Here is a 25,582-nt window from a genome sequence, read left to right on the forward strand (position 1 = left end):
CCAAGGCAGAAGTGGTGCTGCACCAACCTGTTTTAAAAGGTAATTCCGTTCTAGATTTTGCTGTTTCTCTGGTTATTATCTCTGAATATCTTTTACCATTTTTACAGATTCAAAGAGTTGTTCAAATGAAAACAAGAGACTGAGAAACACTGGATGACAGTTTTTTTAAGATCTGTATTTAATGAGATTATAAAGATCTTTTTACAGCTTTGAGCTTGAGGCAGCAGAGTAAAAAGCACTTTTGTATTATTATTTCTTTACAGTTCTTGCCCTGCACAAAACATACCTAACACACATCTGATCAGTCACATAAACGTCTAACAGGCTTTTCAGAGAACTTGCATAAATTTTTTGTTTATTTTTAAGCCAGTTTTATGAAAATACAAATACAAAGCGAAGCCATAAGGCCTTAAAAAAGCAGTCAATTATTAACTAAAGCTGATAGCTGACGATCTTGGTGGCGGCTAGCTGCTGCCTTCAGTGTTGTGGAGCCGATACATGTCCTGAGCCCACTGGAAGCTCTGAGTGTAGCAGATCTTTTTTCCTCTGACAGTGTGGACTCTGCAAAACATGCACACAAAAATCGTTTTATTCACACTGCTTTGATTGAGTTCTTGCAGACGGCCTGTCTAAACTTCACATATCCCTTTTTATACTTTATTCATGACCAGTCCTGTTTGAAAATATCAAACTTACATGTACGCCTTCTTGGGACAGGAGCTGTGCGTCTGGGTGATGAAGGACACCAACTTCACCGGTATTGCATTTATTTTAAAGTTGAAGCAGCAGGTTCCAGGAGCTGTGCTGAACTTTACGCCTTTCGCTGAGAGCAAGGTAAAAGACTAAAGTCAGTATCAACATGTCAGCTGTAAATTTTCAAACAAATGCAAGGAGTCATAAAGATTAAACACTCACGGATGGCATCACAGCAGCAGGCTGCAAGCAGCAGCAGTCCCAGAGAGAAGCAGAGAGTCTTCATGATGCTGAGAGGAGGGATGAGGAGGATCTTCTTCGTCGTGTTTTATCTGATGTTGACCAGCCGTGCATCCAATATAAATCCTATGCCTTTTCTATCTCTGTGATGTCAACCTTTCCGCCCCAAACTCAGAAATCCCCGACACGAAAGCACACTCAAACCACCGCTCGTGCAACTGCGGAAGAAAGTTAGAGTAAGGGGACATTTGACAGATTAGAATCAGCGGAAGTGGGGGAGAGTGTAATCAGTGTTTATATCTGTACAGGTTACCTCTAGTTTTCAGGTTCTTTTACGGGGTTTTAGTAGACAAAGGAAACTGATCACAATCATGCCTGACATTTTGTGTGTGGTTTTCACAAAATTAGTTGTGTTTCCCCAAGCACATGGGGAATAGACTGACTCACAACCCAAATGAGTACCCATCACTAGGCCCGGCTGGAGGTCAAAAAACTCCTGCTGCTTCTACCACAAAGCTTAAAATTTGAGATGTTTTATGCTTACCACAATTAGTCAGCATGTACTGATCTCACTGAACCTGATAAAAACTTACTTAACTGTAGTTGTACCAAATTTAGAGCTACACAAGTGAAAGTGGGGCAACTGACTGTTCCACTGAAATTCTGAGGAAAAAGAAAGAAAGAAAATTATTTGATTGCCGGCTAAATTTGTAGGTTTGCTCACTTGAAATGAAAAGTCTCTGATTTTTATGATAGTTTCATCTTAATGGAGAGAGACAATTAACTGAAAATAAAAAAACACACACATCACAAAAAAGTTCTAAACTGGTTTGCATGACACTGAGAGAAATGTGAGTATTTGATCCTTTACAGCCCAGCCACAATTCTGACTCCCACAGACTGGCTCTGTGCACACGTGGGAGAGGTCATGAGGTCAAGAGGTCTATATTAATGAATTTACTGGCTAATAGTGAGTGGCTATGGGCTGTGTCCTTATTCACCTCTGTACAGTTTAAAGGGGATAGTTATGTAAAAAATCCCTTCATGGACAGATTTTGTGAATTTTGTTACCAAGCTTTAAACTTTATAATTTCTGCTGTAAAGGTGGTTATTTCTATTTGCAAGTCTTTGGAGGCTGAATCATAGAAACAAGCTTATGTTATTACTCAGGGCAGTGCAGTCTGAATGAAGCATTGGCTTCATTTCCAGCTCCGGTGATTGTGCTGCTAGATACTGTTAACATTGCTGACATAGGGAGGGAAATATACGTTAAGGTTATGTACACAGAGCCTATAATATCGGCTAGAAATTAACTGCAGAACAAGAAACAGTAAATGAGGCTTCAGAGGTCAAATCTCTGTGTCATGGGAGCTGAATTTATTGTAATTGTGGATTAGACTGTCTCGGTCCTACAGGCAGAAATATTTGGTTTGGATTTCTACTTCAGTGATGTTGCCACAGAGAACTGGAAAAAACAACACTCGAGAGTTTTCTAAGAAACTGTGCTGTTTTTACTGTGCAGTTCCACCACATTTTCACTTTGTACTCTGTAGGCAGAGAGCTTTGAAGGTTTCATAACATGACTATTTTCAGATATAGAACCTCTTTTCTGTTGGGTAAACTAGCCCTCAAACCATTCTATCTCCTTGTGTAAAAAGTCAAAGTTCAGGGTTTCTTAGCTAAAAAATTTCATCCAAGCGCTTACAAACAAAGAATAGCAGCTAAAGTTTCTGCCTCCTCCAGGGTGAACTACGTTACAAGCACAACGTGACTCAGTTCTCCTCTCTATGCAAATGTTTCGTGGTGCAGACTGAAGTGATGGAGATTTCATGATGTTCCCAAGATCTTATCAGTGCTGCTTTTAGATGTGTACAAAACCCAGGTTACAGATGCACCCGTAACCTATTTAGATGCATTTCATGCACCTACTTTCAACCGTGCCAGTTTGCAAACCTCAATTTAAGAAACACGTGTTGCCATTAAACACATGCATGTGACACAAAAAACGTACTGTGAAAAAGAAAATGTATAGTGTTTTAATGACGTGTAGACAAAATACATACGCATCAACAGTTTGAAACCACTGTGTTCTATTTTCTTGTCCAGATATACAGCTAGCTGACGAACTTTGTTTGTTTTTTAAGATAAAAGAGTGACTTAAATGTCATTGCTTTCTGATGCATCACTTGTACTTATTATAGAAAGGGCAAAGGATTCTTAGAGGGAACCCCACAACAGAAAAGCAGAGGATGGATGAGTAAAATTCATCCAGTGCAGTGACAGAAGAGACTTACAAAAATGCACCTGAGGGTGTTCCCTGTTATGAAAGGTGTTTTTTTGTATGTATGTATTATTCCTTTGAATGACAATGACTCCTCTGATTCCCTTATCAAATCTCATTGGCTCCGCTTTGATAGTCACCACCATCTCTTAGCAGCATATGAACCACATTACATTCATGCAACCTTTTGTGCAGATCAGAGAAGTTTCCCGCATTCAGATAATGCCTTTGTAAACGTCCTAATATGTCACATTGTGCACATTCACCTTCAACTGCTTTTATTGACACATTTTCATAACCAGCATACTTATAAATTCCAAAACAAAGGCCACAGCATGAAAACACCTTTACATTCACTGTCTGATGGAGTCGTTCAGCTTTGTGAAATGAAACTTTAATGAAGAATAAAGCAAAATAATACAAGGTGATACAAATGCTTACATAAATGGCATAGTGAAAGTAACTGATAAACCTGGATATATTGAAGCCAAACACACCTCAAAGCTTTGGAGAGCTGCTTAAAGAAAGCCTAAGAGTGCTGACTAAGATAAACTTTGCTCATCAAATGAGGCTCTTTGAGACACAGTCACATCAACCTGGCTCAACATGGCTTAAGGGGAGGTAGGCGGTGTGGAATACTATATGGCCAAACGTATGGGGTCACCTACACATTACACCTACAGGCCATGAAAACCCACATCACAATTTTAATTCCAGAAGAGGAACTCTGGAGTTTCTTAGTCACCAAAACATTGGAGACTTTTTCAGCACTCTGTCTTTGCACTCACTAACCCTGCCATCTAACTTTATGTCGTCTGGCACTTCATGTGGTTCTTCAATGCTCCCATCTTACAGTAAGAGCACCTTCAGATGATTATGGGATATTAATGAGGGAAGACACTTTATCAACTGAGTTTTACATACTGGATTAACATAATTCCCAAATTATGAAGTTGATATTGTGATAATGTAAAAAAAAAAAATTGAAATCAGCATAAAATATATGTTCTCTATATTCTGCAGCTGTAATTAAGCAGGTAAAGAATAAAGGGGTTAAAATTCCAGCAACAGTTTACAAAGTAACTTTAAATTGACACATTCCACAAAGTCACATTCCAATCTGCATATTTATTTATTTATTTAGGACAGTGCATGTTAATGAACATAAATGTAAAAAAAAATTACATGAATGTAAACATACCAGATTATAGCCAAGGGCTAATTTCCATCTGTTGTCCTTAAGCATAAAAATTGAAAAATATTGAAACCGGAACTTCACGGTCTCAAGATATCTGATAGAACAAGCCCAAACAATCAACTGTCTGTGTCTGTATGTTATTCATATTCCAATGTGTGATATGGCTCCTGCACTGTGTCCTGATAGAAAAAGCTACATTTCCTTTTCCCTCCCTCCAGGACGCCTACTGCACCCACCTCACCCAAAAAGCCCTCTGCATTACAGGTGACTCCACTCATACGTCCAACAACTTTTTCAGTTTGCTGCCATCGGGAAGGAGACTGAAGAGCCTCCGGGCTAGAACCAGCAGACTGAGAGACAGCTTCATACATCAGGCTGTCAGGATGCTGAATTCTCTCCCTGCTCTGTCCCTCTCAACTCTCATGAACTCCAGACCTGCATTCACCTCTTCCCCCTGAACCCCCCAGACATAAGAAACTCTGAACCTTCACCATCGCCCTTCACTGATTCCCTCACCACACTTGCACACAAATTCTTACCCACAAACACCCGGACTGTGTTGAACACTGTTGTTTATATAAGATTGTATTGATCTTTTTATCTTCCTGTTGTTTTAGTGTAACTCTGAGGGCCGTGGCTTGTGTATGATCTGTACATGTGGTTTTTGACAATAAAGCTGACTTTGACTTCTTCAGTACTTTAGTCTTGCTAGCTGAACAGAACTGGAGTGAGCAACAACAAAAAAGAGTAGTGCTTTTTTATGTTAAAAAAAAACGTTTTCAAAAAGTGGCAGGTAATTTCATATTTAACGTTTCAAAAAGCTCAACAAGTGACATTTTACATTTTACAGGTAATGAGCTAAAGTAGTGCATGATTCTAGTACATGATTAGAGAGTGTTGCATAACTTGAATAATTTTTCATTTTCATAGTTTGGGGTCTTTAATTCTTGGTGAATGTATTTGAGTTCAAAGTTCTGCTGAGGTTTCACTCTAAGTGAAGGGTCAACTTGTTTGTTTACTTTATAATCTGTTATATTGGTCTTCCTGTTAATCGTCATATTCAAGGCTCACCTTCAGGTAAAGTTGGCTTCCTGCATTTGGATCCTCATCCTTACTCTCCATCCGCCCTGAAAATTAACTGCTTAGGAATATTTCTGGTCAGAAGTAATTAGACAAACTAACTGTAAATATTAAGCTTCCCTTTAATCCTTTGAGGAAAATGTCTACCTGGACTCTAGAACCCATGCACATCAACAAATGCTGCGTTTCCTCCGTTCAGGTGCTCAGCTAGGCCATTACTGCAGCCACCTCCAGTTTCTACCTTAACCTCTCCTGGGTGTCCTTGTTAGACTTTCTATCACAAAGAAGATTTAAATTGAAAAATAAAACCTTTGATAGAATGAAAATGAAAAATAAAATACCTCAGTAGAGCTTCAAATTCATGATATTTTGCTTCTGAGCCCATTTCTGCTCCTCCTGACCTCACTGACTTCACACTCAAATTCAGTTCCCTGGGTTTATGCTGCAGACATCGGGGACAAGGAAGTGATATTTATAACACTGCAGTGCATTCATCATGGAGGAAAAGACACAGAAATTCAATTTAAATAAATGTAAGTAGCTTAAAAGGGTTATTTATTTTTTAAAACAAAGTCTGTGTACAGTCATATAAATTACTGGGTTATTTGTTTATAACCACGTACTGTATCAGATTCGTTTTTACAATAACAAATATCTAATTCCTTCATTATAATATGCTCGTGTATATTTCTCACTGTGTAAGAGATGGTCTGACTGGACCTACATGGAAAGGTCAACATTTGTCCGTCTGTGGTTTGGTTTTTCATTCCACAATCAGTTTCGAGGTGGGAGGAAATGAATGTAACTCACTGTTTGCGGTTGGAAACGTGCGCTGTGAGTGCACAGGAACTGTCTACAAAGTGTAAGTGTGGAAAAACATACATTTGAAGCATTGTCAGCAGAATCATTTCACACGTCACTGGTTTGCTGTCGGCTCTTGGAGCAAGTTACTTTACAAGGGAAAAAAAGAGCTTTTCACTATAGAGAAAAGCTTGAACTGACTATCGCCAAAATAACTTCACCCAAGTACAACAATTCCCTTTTAAATCCAGTCATACTGAACTGCTGAGGAGAAATAATTTAGAAACTTCAACTAATTTGCATTATTATCAACTTTATAAGCTACATCTTCACCATTTGCTGATTCAACATATGGGTTAAAGTGGAATTTGGTAGTTAGAGTAGCAGAAATCCCAAGTTCTGGTGTAGCAGGGCAGGGTGGACCTAAGGCTCCGTTAGAAATAGGTCCCATGATTTCTATGGTCTGCTGCTCCGAGGGGTGCTGCGTTTTATGGATTTGAACCATCAGGGTGGAGTTTAGCAAACAGCATCTGACTTTGAAGCTCGCTTACTTTGCACACAAATATGATTCTACACGATTTCTCCTTTGCAAGTTATACTTTTACTGCCATCGTTTCAATTCAGAGTTCTTTGTCTCTGCCCATTTTAAATTTCACTACTGTCGTGCTGAGGTGAGATGTAACAAAGTACAAATACTCTGTTACTGTGCTTGAGTTCAATTTTCAGGTATCAGTACTTTACTAGAGCATTTATTTTTCTGGCAATTTCTCCCTACATATATAAACAAAGATCTGGACTTTCTCCTCCTTACATTTTTAAAACAGGCTTCTTGCTTTTGGTTTAACACATTTAAGGGGAGTTATTGTTTCATGTTGCTGCAGGCCTTCAAATATCAGAAGATTTGGGCCTAAACAGTTTCATGTCAAAGGCAATCATGTTCCTGTATTAATCACCATGGTCAGGAGATAACATGCACTGGTGTTTTTCGTATTTCTGGCATCACCAGAACCAGTGCAGTTGCCCATAAGTGACGGATGCGGTACTAACTTTACGCAGAGGTGGAAAAAGATACGAAAGACAGAACAGGAAAGGAGGAGGAGAGGCTACACTTAAAGGTAAGGACTGCTCAGTAGTATCTGATCAACTGAAATTTTACATATATGTCCTCATGTTTTTATATTTTCATGTTTTATTTGGTCTTTACATGTGACATTTTTGTATGTTGTGAATCATGCTGAAAAACAAACTGGGGTATGCTAACTTTGTGTTATTTAAAGGTTGCACAAATATACTTTAGTGCAGGATAAACAGGTTGGTTTGCTGTGCTGTCATGGGTTTACACTACACTACACTACACTACTGTGTGACTGGTGCACGGCAGCTGTGATGCTCATGGTCAGGTTACATCAAGTGTAGCACAGATTCATTAGCTGATGATGCTGAGATTCATTCCATTCATTCCACCTTCATACCAGCTTTATACTGTGTCTAGTATGAAGTTTTCTGAAAGTTACAAAGATGCTCGCCAAGCCTTACCTTTGAAAGCAATCTGCGACACCTACTGGTCATTTTTGTAACTACTCGTTGCATGTATGTCATAGAGCTTTATAATATTTAACAACAGAGTTGGCTGTCTGCAGGACATCAAACAGAGAAATCACATAATAATTAAACGCTGTTCATATATATAGGTGTAGCTTAGATATTTTAAATGGAACCTCAACAATATCAATCAGACAACATACTAGAGACGAGCTCTGAGATCATATTAAGCTAAATATATACGACAGTTGTGTAACAGCAAAGATGTGGTACACTTCATAACTTCCAGGAAGGGAAAGCTTATTACAACCTTATTTACCAAAGTCAGCAACCGTCCGCGCGTTTACTCTGTTTTTACCGTAATATAAACACCTAATTTCCACAAAAGCCGTTTTTACATCAACTAGTAGGAAAACAAATATGTAAATAATCATCGGTGGGTATTTAACTAAAAGAGTTCATCTACTATTTCTGGAGAATGGACGCAGTATCAGATTTTAACGCCCCACAGGAGCCGCACGGCAAAGATCAGATCGGGGCTCTTTATGAATATTTACGGTACTGCAATCGCTCGTTCCTCTGACGTCAGAAGACCCGCTGAAATTCAAAGTTAGAAGAAGAGAGCAAACAACGAGAGGACTGTTTCGTGGTTTCTGTTAGTTAAGGTTGTCCCGTGTAACACCTGTACTTTCTTACGGATATCTTCTCAGGTAAAAAAAAAAAAAAAAGGGGGGGGAGCCATTTAGAAACAAAACATATAGAGACAAACTCGAGCTACCGGTCTAAGTTTCTGTTGATTAAGTTAACTAATTGGAAGCTAAACTAGCATTAACTTTAGATAGGTTAGCTTGAAAAGAGCTAGCCAAGCTGACCCAGGGTGTGGATGCGTTCAGCGTGCTAATCTAGTATGTTTTAGCGTGACAGGTTGTTCGGAGACGAGAAGAAAAACTTGGCGTAGATAACTAAGTTGTCGCTGTGTTAAGTAAATGCTTCAGTTTTCGCTGAAGAGCGATGCCAATCAGCCAGCAGTGTTTTTGTTTTTAAAAACGAGCCAAGCTGAAACGGGGCGTTTTCACGTTTAGTTTTAGCTGCGGTAATCTGTGTCATTTAATAATAGAACATTTTTAATTTTGCAAATTTATTTAACTTTGTTGTAGGCAGATAAATGTCACTGAGTTTACTGACCTGATTTTCGAAGCAGGCCTGGTCGGGAGTGAAGCTTGATGGCCATAGACAGGATAAAACTTGGTTATATGGCGGCTATTTGGAAAATCGGTAAAGGCATTAGTCACTGTTGAAATTACAAAGCTAGATTCAATCTGGCATGCAGTTATTTCTTTGGATTTTGATCAGTTTTTTTTTCTGATGTGGCTTGTTTCTATTGAGAAAGTAACTATTGCTAGCTGATACCGCTTTACTCTTTAGTAAATCTGTTCATGGTCTTCGAGTTTTATCTTCAAATCAGTGAAACTGACCTCTTAAAAATACTTATTCAGTGCTTAATGTTTTTGAAGCTCGATATGGAAGCAGGTGAGGAAAATGGCAACAATATGGGCTTGAAGAGACAGAGAGCACCGCTGTCGGATTCAGAGGACAATAACTGCTCAGCACCAGGTTTGTTTGTGGCTTAAACCAATGTCAAGGTTCCTTCTTCTTTATATTTACAAAATATACATATATTTACAAGAAGGAGTCCCTTATGCCTGTCGCCTATGTCTTACTGTGTCAGAGACCAATGACAGTCAGAAGAGGCGCCGTCTGGAAGCGGCCGGTCAGGAGAACCACTGCCCTGAAGCATCTTCCTCTGGACGCCGAGCAGAGCTTGAAACCAAACCCGACACACCAATAGTTCCCTCAGTCCGGTCACGAGTTCAACAGCTCACCCAGAGAAGAGATGGTAAATGACTGTTTTCTGCATACAAGTTCATGCATGCTGAATATGTGACAAAATACTTGACTGATCTGTACAGTACAGTTGTGACAAAACCTTCACAAAGGTGGAATTTATTGCACTACTGGCTTTGTTTGGGTAGCTAACAAACTTCTCTGTTTTTTGGCAGCATTTCAGGTAATGCTTCAGATAGCAGATCAAAAGTCAACTAGATTATTTACAAGCAAGATAAGACCTGCTGTCAAGATGTTGAGTAATTTCTGTTGAGCCCGAGTGACTGTGTGGGAGTTGGATCATTCCTGTAGTTTGTAACAAAGTGTGTTGTATTTTAGGAGGAGCTCCTCCTGCACAGCGGTGCCTCTCGGATCCAGGCGGGGACAGCAAGGGCCACAAAGAGCCTCTCCTTGGTGAGATTACATATGAGCACACCTTCAAAAACCTCTCTATCAACATCACCTGTTATTAACTAACTACAAACAATTTCAGTCTTAAAGACTGAAGCCTAAATAGATTGCTTACTGTAATGACTCCATTAATTAGAGTGTATTACAGAGGGACACAGACTGAAGTTCAGTCCTGACATTGGCCTTACTGCCCGTCCCTGAGTTTGCAACACCCAGCTGCTAAGTTCTAATCTAAAATAACACAACATGTGCAGTGACTGTATGTCAGTAGTGAACATGACAGGTGTTTCTTTTTATGATACATCTGGCTAACATGAGTTATGGAATGATTTAACTCAGAGTTAAATAATTTGTTTTTGAGCAGTAGCTGATTTCCAATCATCTGCTGTCATTTCCATTCACAAATATTTTCTTTTGTTCTTTTGTTACTTTATATTTAAAGCATTACTGTTATTTGCATTATATCTATGCAGTGTTATGGGAGGATGTGCATGACAAGCGTCTATTTCTCATGCACTATTTCTATTAATTTAGCTCATTGGTTCAATTTGATAACCAACAAAAGCTTAAGGCCATCATTCCACCTTGTTAGAGTTATTTAAGGTAATTGGTCTTTAGTACCCCACCTTTGACTTAAACACTGTCTGAAATATTTTCCAGGTGAGGCAGAGTTCAATCAGCGGATGGAGCGATTCAAAATGGCCTCTTTCCAGAGTAGCCCCACCAACACCCCAAGCCCCGCCAACCAATACCCCCGGACACGCTCCAGCTTTGTATCAGTCATCCAACAAAAACTCCAGGGCTCAACTACACCCAGCTCAAAGCAGGTTTCTCGCATCCGCCAGGTTGGTTTAACAGCTTTAATCACTGAAATGCACATTCAACACTCCCATGTGCTGGTTCTTAAGGGGGGAAATTTGTTATTTCTGTTTGTTTATTTATTATTTAAATCTAATACTAAAAAAAACATAGAAAGAAATAATTTTTTTGTAATATTGAAATACTGGATAATTGATTATGCTTGTGATAAATGTCTAAAATCTGATATATTTTCACTGGTCAGGAGCGGGAGCATGAACTGAGTCAGGTGCCGTTTCAGCCCATTGCTGAGAACGCCTGGCTGAAACGGAGCAGCTCAGATTCCGCTTTAGCAGAGGTGAGTTTTCAGACCCTGACGTTCCACCTACAGAGCTCCGATAATAAACTGTCATAGTTTATTATCTGTTATTTTAAAATCGATGGGTAAATTAAAGCTTCGTGCTTGAATTGCCATCAAGTATAGCAGTGTGGATTAGTATCACAGCTGTGAAACAGTAAATAGTAATTGATGCACACAGTCAGTGTCAACAAGAATTCGGCACGTCCTGCTTTGACTAAAACTTTGTTCGGGTTTTAACTCGTTTTTGTGGATTATAGCTTTTGTAAACTGTACTTTTCATTTTTCACTGTTGGTTTTCATAGATTTTTTTAACATGACAGTTTATATAAACAGGAGAGGACTCCTTGTGGCCCTTCAGGTCCCTCCTCCAGTGTTCCTAGATCAAAAAGGAGAGTGCAGTGGCCTCCCACATGCCTCTGGGATGTGAGTCAGTAGTGTAAAACCCTGCGTTGTCTAGTCACCTGGTATTATGGGCCACATAGACTTGGGCAGAGATCAGTTGATTAAATATGTCTTGAAGCACTGCTGGAGACAGAATTTCATTCCTTACTCTGCACCTTCTTTTCTCTTCTATGGTTTTGGGGATGTTGGCTTGTCACTGCGGTAACAAAGGTCATGTTTGGTGTGCAGTGGTGGATTCATGCACTTCTTGTACATTTGAAGATTGTACAGACTTGCACTGTTCAGCATTATTGCACCCTGTCAATATTTTCTTGGTTCACTTTGTTTAGGGGCTGTTTTTTCTTCCTGTGAATTTTATATTTCATGATTTTTAATTTTTAGAATTCTTTTACAATTTTACTGTCCCTTAATTAAATTAATTTGTTTTTATCTGAACTTTTATTTCCTTTTGTATGTAGTCATCAACATAGTATCATTATAGTCAATAAAACTCCTTCTTATTCTTTAATCCTGTTGTTCTTGATCTTCTGGCAGGATCAAGGTGTCGCTGATGTGAAAGACGGTAGTTTCACTGAACCTCCGACGACAAATGCAGACAGCGCATCTCTTAATATGACAGGTAAGGCTTTGGGTGTCATTTAGATTTAAAATTGAAGCATATATTTTTCTATAATGTGAAACAAAAACAATTCTAATTAGTATTGGACTTCATATGCAACATCTGTATTGGGGCAAACGCATTCGAACAGCACTTATGTACCAGGGATGTAATCTCAGGCCACTTGCCATTTGTTCAATTTGTTTTCGTCTGACCTCATTTTTAAGGAGAAAAGTTTTACATTTCAGAATATTTTGTAAACTCTTGTGTCTGTTATGTAACCAATAATTAGGAATAATGCGACTAATAGAGCACGTTTGATTACATCTTGCAAATTTAATTAATAAAAAAATTTAATTGCAAGTTCATTTCGCATCTAAAATGGTATTTCTTTTCAGTATCAGTACAGATTTTGTGCTCTTTATATAAATGACTCAGTATGTTCAGTAACTGCTCTGAAGGTTTAACAAGTATAAAGCTATAAAAGGTGTGTAGTGATGAGATGCGAGACTCCTGTTTCTCAACAGGTGAGATGACATCCGGTCACTCTGAAGCTCCTGCAGCTTATTCAGAGACTGGAATGCAGAAACGGTGTGTTCTCAGTGAAGAACCCAGACAGACGCAAGAGGCTCTGTCTGCTAATGAAGAAGAGCAGCCAGGTCCCCAACAACCAGAGGGCCAAACTGTGTTAAAGCTTTCTTTTAGCGAGGATCACAGTTTCTTCAAAGCCCCCTCTGGTGAGGATCAGAACATGTCTGACTTAACTGCATCTAATGAGCAAAGCTTCTCTGAATTAACTCTTCCACATGAGTCAAACGTTAAGGAAACATCACAGGAGTCCACAGTAAGTGAACAGGGTAGCTCTGACATGCTGGCCTTTGAAGACGATGAAAAGATGGATAGTTCGTGCTGTAGTGACGGGGAGATTGAACCATCGACAGATGAGGAGTTAAGGATGTGGCGATATCCTCAAAGCACAGTGTGTATGGAGGAAGAATCCGCCATAGATGAAGTACACGAAGCATGTGTGAAGGACGTGCAAGGGGAATCATCCCAAATGAACAAAGAGAAAACAGATGAAAATGAACCCACTGACATCCAGGATGATGGTCCACGTTCTGATGTCTCTACTAAGACCGCTGGCTGTTCTGAAATACAAAAAGATGACAAATCCAAACCAGAAAGCTGTTTAGAAAACTCAATGAGAGGGAAGTGTACTTTAGACCGAGACAAAGAGAGCATGGAGTCATGTAAAGAAGGTAGTCAGGGTCTACTTACAGCAGATAGTGATGTTCTTACAATAAAACAAGAGCAGAAAGAAATGGAACTATGCAGTCACGATGATGATGCAGCTGAACAGTCAAAGGAAACCCAGACAGCCTGTATAAAAGAAGAGTCAGACAGCACATGCTCAGATGGAGGCAAACGAGCATTGCCTACTTCTTTTGAAAATGAACAAAATGAGCATGCGGGACTAGAGGGAAATCTAGAAGATGAGGCACAACCTGTGGTAAAGCCCAAGGGCGCATTAACAGAGGCTGATGGAGCTCAGACCTCAGCAGAGATCCAGCCATCTGATCACCTGGAGGTGGGGCAGGAATCTGTCGATGAAAGGGTGAATCTTGACGTTAGTCTGACAGAAGACACTCACAAGCGAGGAGAGAGCTCAAAGAAGGTTTCCTTTATTCTGGAGCCCGAGTTCATCAACAGCTCAGGGGTGTCTGACAACAATACCTCTACAGAAACCGCCCTGTCAGGTGAGGGCAGTGTGAGCACCTGAGGACACTTTAGGAGAGGTGGAAACTCACGGGTGAAAGAGTCTGTTGGACATGAGGTGCATGTTTTGAAAGATTATGGTATTGGTCCATGGTGCACAAATACACGGGTGGTTTTTGTCTAGATTGAACAATTACAATTATTTCATCAGAGCTGTGCTGAGAAGAACGTACGAAATGATTTGTTTGATGTCTAAAACACAGATTTGCTATTTGCACAGAAGCATTTGAAGTGTCAGAAAATGATTCAAAGTGATTTCATACATTTGTGATATTTTTCAGATACTGAAGTGAGCTTTCGTGAGGAGACCAACACTGGTGAAATTATCGATCAGATGTTCGAGGAGGTGCTCGAATATGCTGAAAGGATGGAAGGCCCTGAGGATCACGACAGTGGTATTGGGGCTTGCTCCGTCGAAAACGATAAGATGGAGACGGAGAAGGAAAAAAGTGAAGAAGAGGGAGAGGCCAAAGAGGAGAAGAGTGATGAGAGTGATAAGGTTGATGGCATCAGGGATGAGCTGCTCAACTTTCCTCCCACTGGCATCCTCTCTCCTCTCAGCAAGTCTGTAGAGGCTGTGGTCACCCCACTGGTAAGATTTATTCCAGTCTATAGAAGCTACACTCAGAAGCTGAAAGAGTTGGTGTCCTCCACTAGCAGACAGCATTAACGAGTGCCCTGTAAACAACACAACTTATGACATGTGTGCTAATGTTCCTACAACAGCGACTGGCCGCAAGCCAGGAGCCCATCCCTCCTTTGCTCCTGACACCAGAGGAAACTAGCGCCCATCCTGCTGAATCTGCTCCCCTGTACAGGTAATCACAGCAGTTACATGGTCATACACAAATACAGGTTATAATAAATCCCAGCTGTTATCTTTTCACAGTCAAACTGTTGCCAAACGTAAAGAGTAATAGTAATACATCCATCCATCCATCCATTCGCTTCCGCTTATCCTTTTCAGGGTTGCGGGGGGCGCTGGAGCCTATCCCAGCTGTCATAGGGCGAAAGGCGGGGTACACCCTGGACAGGTCGCCAGTCTGTCGCAGGGCCAACACACAGGGACAGACAACCATTCACACTCACATTCACACCTAGTGACAATTTGTATTATCCAATTAACCTATCCCCACAAGCTGCATGTCTTTGGACGGTGGGAGGAAGCCGGAGTACCCGGAGGGAACCCACGCAAACACGGGGAGAACATGCAAACTCCACACAGAAAGACCCCGGCCTGATGTTGGAATTGAACTCAGGACCTTCTTGCTGTGCGGCAACAGTGCTAACCACCGTGCCACCGTGCTGCACAAATGTAATAGTAATACATTTGTGTTCAAATTGTTTAAAAACCCAAATGTTCAGAGCTTTGAGATACTCCAAAAGATGCTTACAGAGTTGGCTCATAAAATATAAAGTGAGCTCTGAAGCTGTAAAGCAGGGGTGTCTAACTCCAGGCCTCGAGGGCCGGTGTCCTGCAGGTTTTAGATATCACCCTGGGTCAACACACCTGAATCACATGATTAAGGAAGTAATTTAGCCATTTAAATCAGCTGTGTTGGATCAAGGACACATCTAAAACCTGCAGGACACCGGCCCCCGAGGCCTGGAGTTTGACACCTGGGGTCCGTTCTTCGTACCTGGCTAAGTAAGTTAGCTGGATTTGATTGTTGACGATTTCGTGTGATCTTGGATCGTTCGGTTCCCCGAAGCTCATCCGGGACTTGCTGTCATAGCAACAAAGCGTAAACCTGCTCGGGAGCAGGCTCACTTTATGTAAACAAGATTAGATCGCGGCCACTCAGGTATGTCCGCTTCATTTATACGAAAGCAACAGCGATATTTTACCACTGTTTTACCATAAATAAATAACATCAATGTAACTAAAGTTAATGCAGTACTTGATCCTTTTATTGATTCCATACAGATACATACAGGTCATTTCCTAAAAAAAAGGGAAATATACTATTAATCATTCTATTTCATGTATTTGATTATTTCAGATGTAATTCACAGTTCAGAGTAGTAATAGTAAATTACTTCATGTAAGCAAGATGACCACGGCTATAAAAGCGAAGGTGGATTTGGGAAGTCTGTCGCAGCCATGTCCTGTCCGTATACGCGAGCAGCCCATTGCGGAAGGTGCAAGATTGATAAGGAGAGTTTCCAGAATTCAGCGTATATTGCGGGATAGACAGGATCCTTTAGCTCAGCGCGACAGTGTGCTCATTGAGAGATATCGATTTTCCCGTGAGGGTATTATTTACTTAACCAACTTGTTGACGAGGGGGTGCAGGACCACCACCTGTCTTTTTTTGCTCTGCCCTTTTCTTGGTTGCTGTTATAAACAAACAGATTATTTCAGGGTCTCTTTTCAAGAGACTAAAAGCAATATAAGTGATAAATATTACCATTCTGTAGAATATTCTTATATTTCACTTTTACTTGTTCCCATGTTCTAGTGGGTCCTGTTGTGGCTCTAATGTGAAAGAGGATATAATGTAATATAATATAATAAATTTACCCTACCGCCTACTGGTGTTGGCCAGAGGGGCCGATGGCGCGATATGGCAGCCTGGCTTCTGTCAGTCTGCCCCAGGGCAGCTGTGGCTACAACCGTAGCTGCCTCCACCAGTGTGTGAATGTGAGAGTGACTGAATAGTGGCATTGTAAAGCGCTTTGGGTGCCTTGAAAAGCGCTATATAAATCCAATCCATTATTATTATTATTAAATTACTTACAAGTTTAATTTGTCAGCAACTTTCTGCCAGCCCTCTCTCCTTGCTTTTGCAGCCTTTGCAGTGTTCCCTTGCGTTTTAATTAAACTCTGAAACTCCTGAAATCCCTCAATCAAGAGTTCTTGCTCTGCTGCCGAAAAATACTGAGCGCGCTCCTTCGACATTTTCGCCGACCAATCAAAGGGTTGCCGATCAATGTTTCTACTATCGATGCGTAGCCCCTGTTAAGCCACCCAGTGATCTCACATTACTTCATCCAGCTATACTAATCGTCAACAACAGGTGTGTTCGGAGAACCGGAATAGCGAGCTCAGAGTTAGCGCGATGATTTGATCTTGGATGTAGTAAGCGAGGTACGAAGAACGGACCCCTGTGCTGTAAAGGATAGAAGTTTTTGTTTGTTTGTATTTTGGTACAGCCTTGGCAGTAGTCACTAATCTCCATACATTTACACCACTCTCTAGTTCCTCATAAAATGGGATAATTCCTCCAAGTTATTAAAACAGAAAAAAACTATCTGATCCAAATTCAGGATCATGAACATTTTATCAGTTTACAGCAGTTACACTGCAATAATATCATTATCAGATCTCACAGTGGGCTCATTTGCACAGTCTGAGGTCTGTTAGTAAAAACGACTGAGTCAGTCTGCACCAACACATGAGATTGTGCTCTTCAGCAGTCTGGTGGGGTTGTTGGTGCCTAATGTGTAACGAATCAAATCTACATGTTGTGCATGTTCAGAAAGCTCCATGATGCTTTACCCACACTGTTCTGTGAACTCTTGAACTGTGCCAGCACTCACACATTGTTTTTCAAACATTGTTATCCTTATGTTAATGTTTGTTTGTTCTCTGGTTGTCAGCATCGATGCCTACCGCACACAAAGGCAGAGTAAGCTTCCCATCGTTCAGAGCGTCACTCCGGGGGTTCAGAGACGGGCTGAAGAGACGCCCAAGCCTCAACCGCCTGTCAACATCAAGGAGAAAATAACGGTGTGTAGTTTGCTTTGACTAGTTTAGAAAAACACTGATATTACGGAAGGCTAAGCTCAATATTGTCCAACAACTTACCTGTCCTGAAGTTTACACAGGGAGTAACAGAAATTTGAAGTCTTTCTCCATTTCAACAAATGGAGCAGGACTAAATCAGTAGAGCAATGAATTTAAAAAGCTGAAATTATGTTTAACTCGACATTCATCTGGTCTAAATTTCAAGCATGTGGAATGTTTTAATGGAGACTTTTATGCAGAGGAACTTAATACTTTCGAACGTGATCGCCCCTCATAACACTCTTATGTTATTTGTATCTGGAACTGTAGTGCAACAAAATGTTTCTTAAAGAGTGAGAACCCCAAAAACTGTGGAACCTTTTGAATATGTTACATGTATCAGTGATGCTCTGGGTTTGGTCGATTGTGTCCAGGCTCTTAATGAAGAAGCTGGGAAACTGCAGACTGTGATTAACCAGACGCTGCAGGCCCTGAACTGCTGTACGGATGAGGAGCACGGGCGAGGCTCACTGGAGGAGGCCGAAGCCGAGAAACTGCTGCTGGTCTCGTGTATGTAGACTGCAAGATTTTAAACCACCGCATCTTTGTTCAGCATAGAGTCAGGAATGCTTCTTCACATAAGCCACTTTCATTCCTGTCATCTAAGCTTCTTCTCTGCAGCCGTTATTGGTCATTCATTGGTCTTTAAGATTAGGAACCAGTCAAAACTGACAGTGTGATATCCACAACTGTCAATTCTTTGCTGATATGTTATAATATTTATCTATTTTGTCTTCCTTGCATTTATGATATATTTTCTGTTTCAGGTGAGAAGCGCTCTGCCCTGCTGGCTGAGGTGGCCAGACTGAAGGAGGAGAGGAGCTCAGAATCTGGAGAGGCAGCAGTGGAGGACAGTGAATCTATTTCCCAGCAGCCCTGCAGAGGCACTGTCAGCATCACAAACATCCAGCTGCCGCTCAAGGTGGAATATGTCTGCTCCTCACACAACCGTGCAGGTACCGCAGCTGAGAAGATTTCTGCCTTTGTTTGGTTTTTAATGGCTTCACTCTTAACATTCACGATGTTGTTTTTGTTTGTCATTTAGGTCGACCAAGTCACTACTTTTTTGTTCTTATCCGCTACGGACCCTGCAACATCGTCGCCACCCCTCTGGCCACAGCTGCAGATGCTCAGAACGGAGACACCATCTCCTTCCCCACATCTGTCACTATGTAAGCTGCATTTCATCAACTACTCTTAAACTGGAACAAATGTTTGTGGCCTTTGACCTTATGTGACGTTTCATGTTGCGGCTCTGAAACAGCATTTTGATTTCTCATTTTGTGACTCTGGTAATTGATATGCAAAGTATCCTAATGCATTGCATTGCTTCGTCTTAATGTTTCAGGAAGGATATTCGCTCATCCTTTGAAATTGATGTGGAAGTCTACAGCCTGGTCAGTCACAATCTATAGAGCTTCATTTTCTATGACTATTTACATTATACACGTTTTAAATCATTATAAACCTTTCATGTGCGTTAACTGTGAACTGGTGATGTTGCAGCCAGATGTGCTAATGTAATACACACATCTGTAGTGTATCTAATGGATTAGCTGAAGAGACTTGGTTGGATTGTTTGCTGCAGCATTGCAGGCATGTCTCTGTGGTATCTGATGGAAGGCTGTTGTAAGCTGGCGTGCTGTTAGTTGGCGATCCTGTAGGGAGAGGGGCCGTCCTGGAGTCCTCCCACCTAAATACAGAAGCCACTGTTTTTTCTTTATGTGACAGCTCATGAGATTTACTTCAGTTATAAGTTCTGAAGCCAGGGGAGACTAACTAATGCCTATCAGTAATCGGAGTGTAGTTGAACAGCTGTGGTCGTTCAGCATTAGCAGCAGGATTGTATAAGGCTCTGGTTAGGCTGCCCTTTGCTTGGGTGTGTGCTGGTTTTAAAGGCAGTTTAAGGTGTGCTGCATTAGGCCTAGTGATTTGTTTTTTAATGACCTTCTTACTGCTCAATATACCAAATGTGTAAAATATGTATTATTATTATTTTTGTGTTTGTGTTGATTTTAAATGTGGAGTGTTGTTGTCTAAAACTGAAATTACTTTATATTTTTATTATGTTGTTTTTCTGCCATCTAGTCCCAAACCTCAGCCAGTAACTGCACCATGGAGCGGGCCTCCACCAAGCCACGGGTAAGCTGGTCATTTCTGAGCTCACTGCATGTTTATATATACAATGTTTAAATTCATTAATGTTGCCTTCTCATGTGCAGGTCACTCCAAGAAAGCTTCTGAACACTCTCACGGTGAGGTTTCAGTTTTATTTTTCATCAAATCGTGGTTATACTTTGAGTTTTACTCTTATTTATTCATTTGTCTTATTTTCCAGCAGAGATCCAGCGTCAGTTCAACATGTAAGTTGTTTTATTTTGGTCACTAATTTATTTTATTTTGTCAGTGCATAAAGAGCAGCATGGTTACAGGTCTTCAAATGTCTTAAATGCATATTTATAACCAAAGGCCTTAAAATGTTTTATATTGGCTTCAGTTGGAGTATAGTTTCCATTTTCTTTAGTATTTCTTTAGCTGGATCCTAAATTTTATTTTCATGAAGTTCACTGTTAAGTCTTAGACTGAACTTGATTTTTAGCTGTAAGTGCATGCTTATTGGGGTGTATTATTATCTATGTTATTGTAGGGTCTTTATCTTACAATATAAAGTGCCTTATGTTTTGTTGTGATTTGGCGCAATATCAATAAACTTGACTTGAAGCATAAACACCCCGATGAGGCTTCAGTTCGTCCTGTTTCACTCTTTGAACAAACTGGCACAAAGATGGTTATAATGGTGGTTGGTGATATACTTCCAGCTCTAAGTGTTGCACATTAGTCATGTTTTTGCTTTTGCTCCTTCAGCTGCTGCTCCTCCTCTCATCACCCGTCGCTCCAGTAACTTTTGTCTGGTCGGCTCTCATAAGATCATGTTTGCCTCACTGGGACACAGCAAATTCCCCCTGGATAAGGTAAGATTGTGTCTGTTGCTGGGGTGAACACTGAGGAGGACTGTTGGTGAAAGCCTGTTCAACATTTTTACAAATATTTTATTATTCAGCAACTCTGGAACCTAGTGGAAATGTGAGTTTTGGTAAAGAGAAATAGGACTTGGCGATGGAAACTTGTCTTTGAAAGCTTGAGAAGTAAAAAAATAAGATGAATACAAATGGAAGCTTCTTTTGTCTGTGTAGTTGTGTAAATGTGAATTTGCTGATTGAGTGATGCAGCTGAATAAAAGCACTGTCTTTGGGATTTGCCGCTGCCTGAGAGGAAGAAGCACAGTGCTGCAAACACCACCCCGCATGCTTTCCCCCTTTTGATTTGTTATTACTCCACACATGCACGGGCCCACTGGTGATGTAACGTGTCTGTGTCCCTCCCCCTCTTTTCTTGCTTCTTTCACTCAGATGAAACTGGATGGCAAAGTCAGGAGGCTGCTGGGAGATGAATTTCAGGAAAAGGTTTCACTTTTTCACAATTCTGTCACCCCTCCACCTCTCTGAAAACTCACCTATTTCATAATTCATAAAAACCTTCGAGGGTTATTTGTAAATAACTTTGCTGTCACTTTAGATAAGAAAGAACTTGAACGAATCTCAGAAATTAAAGGCTATCCATTATGTTGCCATTTTGAATGTGAAACTTGTTCTTAAGGACATAAAGTGATCTCAACTCGCTGATACATATTACTGCATGTGTAGTCAGTGTACATGTTCTTACATTTCTCTCCTATATTCTTGATTCCTGCAGATTGAAATTATCTTTACTCCGTGGAAAACGGCAGCATTCGCTGTCGAAGTGACCACTGCCGGTCATCTGTTAGATTATGTGTAGAAAAGCATGTTGGGATGTATTTGAAATGCTGTTTTCTGTTACCACCATTTAAAATCCTGCCAGTCTGACACTGTGTGCCCCTCCCTGTCCTTTTCTGGCTTTAGGTGCCCTTTCTTTCCCCTCTAGAGGGCAACATCTACCTGCAGCTGGAGAGCAAGAGCCACTCTGACGTCCAGCACCAAGGCTTCCTGGTCAGGAATTTTATATATTTTTATATTAAAGAAAAACCTGAGTATGTCACAGAGAGATTTATCTTAGCAGGATATTTTCTTGGGTGTTTTACTTTATTCTTCCATTCTCACTCACACTCCGTCTGCCGCTCTGTAGCAGATGCAGCTGGTTCAGTGTCACGATGCTGAGCTCACAGAGGCTGCAGACCAGAACAAAAACTCCTGTTTCCAGCTGGCAGCTATGATTCATGTTAGCATAGGTGGAGACTTCCTGAAACTGTGCTTAAGCGCTTTGTCTGAAAATGAAAAAATTCTCTCATGCCATTTAACAACTAGTTTCTAAGCCAGCCACGCAGATGAATCACGAGTGTGATCTGGAAGCTTGAAGCCTTCGTTGCGTGAGCATCAGATAATTTGGACCAGTGAGTCAAATCAAAGACAAAGTGCCAGGCACACATTAATGTTCCAGATATCAAAGGGGAAAAATTTTGAAATTGAAGTCATGTCTCAGTTTCTTAAAGTCACATTGCAGGGAGTGCAGATCCTGCCTCAGCTAAATTTTACACACATCAAATCATTTTCCTCTAAATTTAAACGCCTGTTTTCACTGCATTGTTGCTGTGTTTGTGTTCCCAGACGATGTTCGAGTTGATCAGTGGGTATGGGGTCTGGCATCGCTGCTTTTTTGTCCTGGAGGAATGCAACCTGTACTACTGGAACTATCCAAATGACAGAGAAACAAAGGTATGAACGAGCAGGTTTATTACATAGATGTGAAATATGGAAGTTCCAGCCCATAAAAATCAAAAAGCATATCTGATTTAAATTTTGCCATCTCTTCAGTGTCATCTTCTTGTGCATGTCTGAGTAGCTTCTGGGGGTGGATGCTATTTTTAGGTTTCGCAGTGGAAGTTTATGACTGTGCTACTGCGATGCCTGCTTGCTGCAGTGTCAAAACTTTTAAACGGACTTTTCTGTTTTCAGCTCTAGCTCCAATCAGCAGTGGTTAGCACCCTGACATTTTAAATCTAAGAAACTGTTACATTAATAAAACGTGAATAATTAGTTTTAGGGACTGCTGTTTGTGGCTCTAACTAGCAAGGTAAGCAACTTAAATGTGTAGTTGACCACCTGCACAGGCACTCATGAGAAGGCGACTCTGAAGGGCGTACCCTGTAACTGGCCAAGTTTAATTGTTGCCATCAGTGACCTTAAATCGGTCTTTTGTGTTCAACTTCTAAGGAGGCAGAAGGCAGCATCTCTCTCTCCAGCTCACAGAGTCAGTGCGTCAGGCCTGTCAAGAGGGAGTTGTGTGCTCGACCTTTCACCTTTGAGCTGGTAAGCAGCGTATCGCAGCAGGAGCAAGACCTCAGCCAGGATGCCGCAGCCAAGTAAGTAGGAATTTAACGACCCCGACTCCCTGAAAATGAGGTCTTTGCTTGCACAAACAGACAGGAACATTAGAGCGAAGTGTTTAATGTGTTGTTGTCAGCCTACTTTCAGTGTGAATCACAGCTGCAAACGGACTTTTTCACTTTTATCCAGCAGGAAAAGCTCAGGTTTAACTGTCAGGACCTCTGTTCTGTGCATGATGGCTCGTTTTGCTTGCTTGTTGGAAAAATTAAGAGAATTAAGGCTTTGCTCACAAAATTGAGCTCATCTACTTTTCTCACTGATTAATTTTGTTTGACTGGTTTACACATTTAAGCCAGTCTATTCCACATTTGTTTACAGTGAGCATGACGCATGACGTTGCTCTTCTGGCTGCACCCAGCTAGTGATGTCACAGTGGGTGTTGTGTTTTTGACAGCTGATGGGAAACACCTTTCGGTGACACCACTCACTGGGTGGAGGCTGGACACTAATAGCTGCACACAAACTGACGAAGGCCTTTCCTGTTTCAGGTGTTGGTTTTCGGCAGACACCAAGCAGGAGAGGTTGGACTGGATGGAGAAGCTCAACCAGGCTCTTTTGGACTTTCACACGTGGAATCGAACCCAAACAGAGAGTCAGCAGGCAAACACGTCCAGCAGTGGGAACCTGAGGGAGAGTATACTGTAACACATCACTAAGACACCTGCTGGGATGTGCTTCAGGGTTTACTCTTCATCTCAGAGTGTTTGCCTCGCTGACATGTGTCTCGTTGATTTATCTTTGGGAGATTTTTTTTTTTCCTTGTATGTGTTTCTTTTTAACCTGAATCCAAACACTTTTGTTTGGTTCCCAAGTCACAGCTATCTGAGTATTTACATTTTTTATATATATATATATCTATGTTTTTGTGGCAATCAGCTGCTTCAGCCTCTGCTGGTAATAATAAAGGGCACTTTCAGTATCTGAGATGACTCTTGCCTTATACCCTCATATATGTTTCTGCTATAATTTGCATTTATTTGGATTCAGATTGTATTTTTTGTATCATTTAAATGGGAAGGCTAAAATTTATATAGAGACACTAATAAATATATACAGGTATAAATCTTTAACTGTAGTAATCTGGGATTTCGTGTTTGAAATGGACAGAAACACTAATAATTAAAACTGTAGAATTAATTTTGGCTGGTGTTGAATGGGAGTAAGTAATGTAAAATCTATTCTCGGCAGGCGTTCAGACCTCTCTACTGACAGATAATCATCTTGGGATTTTTCCAAAGAATTTGTGGAATTCTATGGAATATCTACAGGAGATGAAGTCTGTATATAATTAGTTTTAATATGATGTCGTGCTGAAAACCAGGGATGCACCAACATATATCATAATCAATCAAATACTGGTAAATCTGTAAGCATCTGTATTGGTCTTGTTCAAATATATCAGCCAATCTGCCTTTTAGTAAGAGCAGTAGCTGTTGTTTACCCTCCATATATCCATATGTTTGGATACAGTATGCATGCATTTCTCCTCCTGGCACACAAGAGGGAATAAATTAAATGAATCTAAATGATAAAATGTGTATAAATACCCTGAATGTCATCAGTTATCAGCCATGAAACTGCTAGTCAGTGCATCTGTTTTATTTCTAAAAGTGTCAGTCTTCTGCATTACAAGTGCAGATAAATAAAATCATATTTTACGTGTATTTCAGCTGGGGAGGCCCCTGACACGCTGTTGCAATGAATGCTGTCTGCCTGATGTTCTGCTATTGTCCATCTCTGTCACTTTATTCTAAATGTTGATGATGTGAACTCTCATTCTATGCACTTAATGGAAGCCAAACGGTAAAATAAATGAAGTATAACTGCTACAAAAGTGTTCTGACTGATGGGTTTAAATGATACAGACTGGGATTTTTAAACAAATGACCAATTATTAACAATAAACACCATTTTTCCTACTAATGCAAAAAATATTTGAAAGCCTGTGCACAGATCCCCAAAGGTTTTACTACAATTACTCGCCTGCTCATGTATTCATATAAAAGTAGCCATTTCAGCCGTAAACCTGCTATACATGGGGCGCTTAAGAGAATCTGGCAGGAAGGCTGCTCAGGTCAGGAATGTCATACAGGAAGTACTCTAGAATTAGACTTCCTGTTCGTCCCACTGCTCCTCTGGGTGGAGGCGCCGCTGGGTGTTACGGTGCTCAAGGTGATGACAACAACAAGGGGCAGCGGGTCACGTGATTGAGCTTTCAGGACGGCCGTACGGCTGTGTCAGCAGCCTCATCCTCTGGGTGCAGGGCGGCGATGCATTATGCCTGCCAGAGCTTTGCTAGATTGT

The 25,582-nt window shown here is 40.7% G+C and overlaps 2 protein-coding genes across 4 annotated transcripts; one reads left to right on the plus strand and one right to left on the minus strand.

Annotated features, from left to right (window-relative positions):
* Positions 1–464: 464 nt before the first annotated feature.
* LOC308392685 (monocyte chemotactic protein 1B-like) lies at positions 465–9,055 on the minus strand (the record flags this gene model as incomplete). The annotated part of the gene is made up of 4 exons (XM_080875858.1): positions 9,021–9,055; positions 916–1,151; positions 697–823; positions 465–561 (listed from the first exon to the last, which is right to left on the minus strand). Exons 2-4 carry the CDS (start codon positions 977–979, stop codon positions 465–467), a joined length of 288 nt encoding a protein of 95 aa, XP_080731984.1. The 5' UTR covers positions 980–1,151; positions 9,021–9,055.
* anln2 (anillin, actin binding protein 2) lies at positions 8,406–25,122 on the plus strand. 3 transcript variants are annotated; one of them, XM_080875855.1, is made up of 24 exons: positions 8,406–8,545; positions 9,350–9,449; positions 9,565–9,732; positions 10,059–10,133; positions 10,791–10,975; positions 11,194–11,286; positions 12,226–12,310; positions 12,817–13,026; positions 14,347–14,657; positions 14,792–14,883; positions 17,669–17,798; positions 18,230–18,365; positions 18,623–18,811; positions 18,901–19,027; positions 19,204–19,252; positions 19,944–19,997; positions 20,078–20,110; positions 20,194–20,218; positions 20,721–20,827; positions 21,266–21,319; positions 21,797–21,883; positions 22,499–22,606; positions 23,105–23,253; positions 23,767–25,122. In XM_080875855.1, the coding sequence occupies exons 2-24, from the start codon at positions 9,356–9,358 to the stop codon at positions 23,921–23,923; spliced, it is 2,718 nt and encodes a 905-aa protein (XP_080731981.1). In that variant the 5' UTR covers positions 8,406–8,545; positions 9,350–9,355; the 3' UTR covers positions 23,924–25,122. The 3 variants fall into 3 exon arrangements, with proteins under 3 accessions (XP_080731981.1, XP_080731982.1, XP_080731983.1); XM_080875856.1 differs by having other exon boundaries at positions 20,197–20,218; XM_080875857.1 differs by lacking the exon at positions 12,817–13,026 and having other exon boundaries at positions 23,767–25,121.
* The last annotated feature ends 460 nt before the right edge of the window (positions 25,123–25,582 follow it).

The sequence above is a fragment of the Rhamphochromis sp. 'chilingali' genome (assembly GCF_963969265.1).
Source record: "Rhamphochromis sp. 'chilingali' genome assembly, chromosome: 2".
Lineage (NCBI taxonomy): Eukaryota > Metazoa > Chordata > Actinopteri > Cichliformes > Cichlidae > Rhamphochromis > Rhamphochromis sp. 'chilingali'.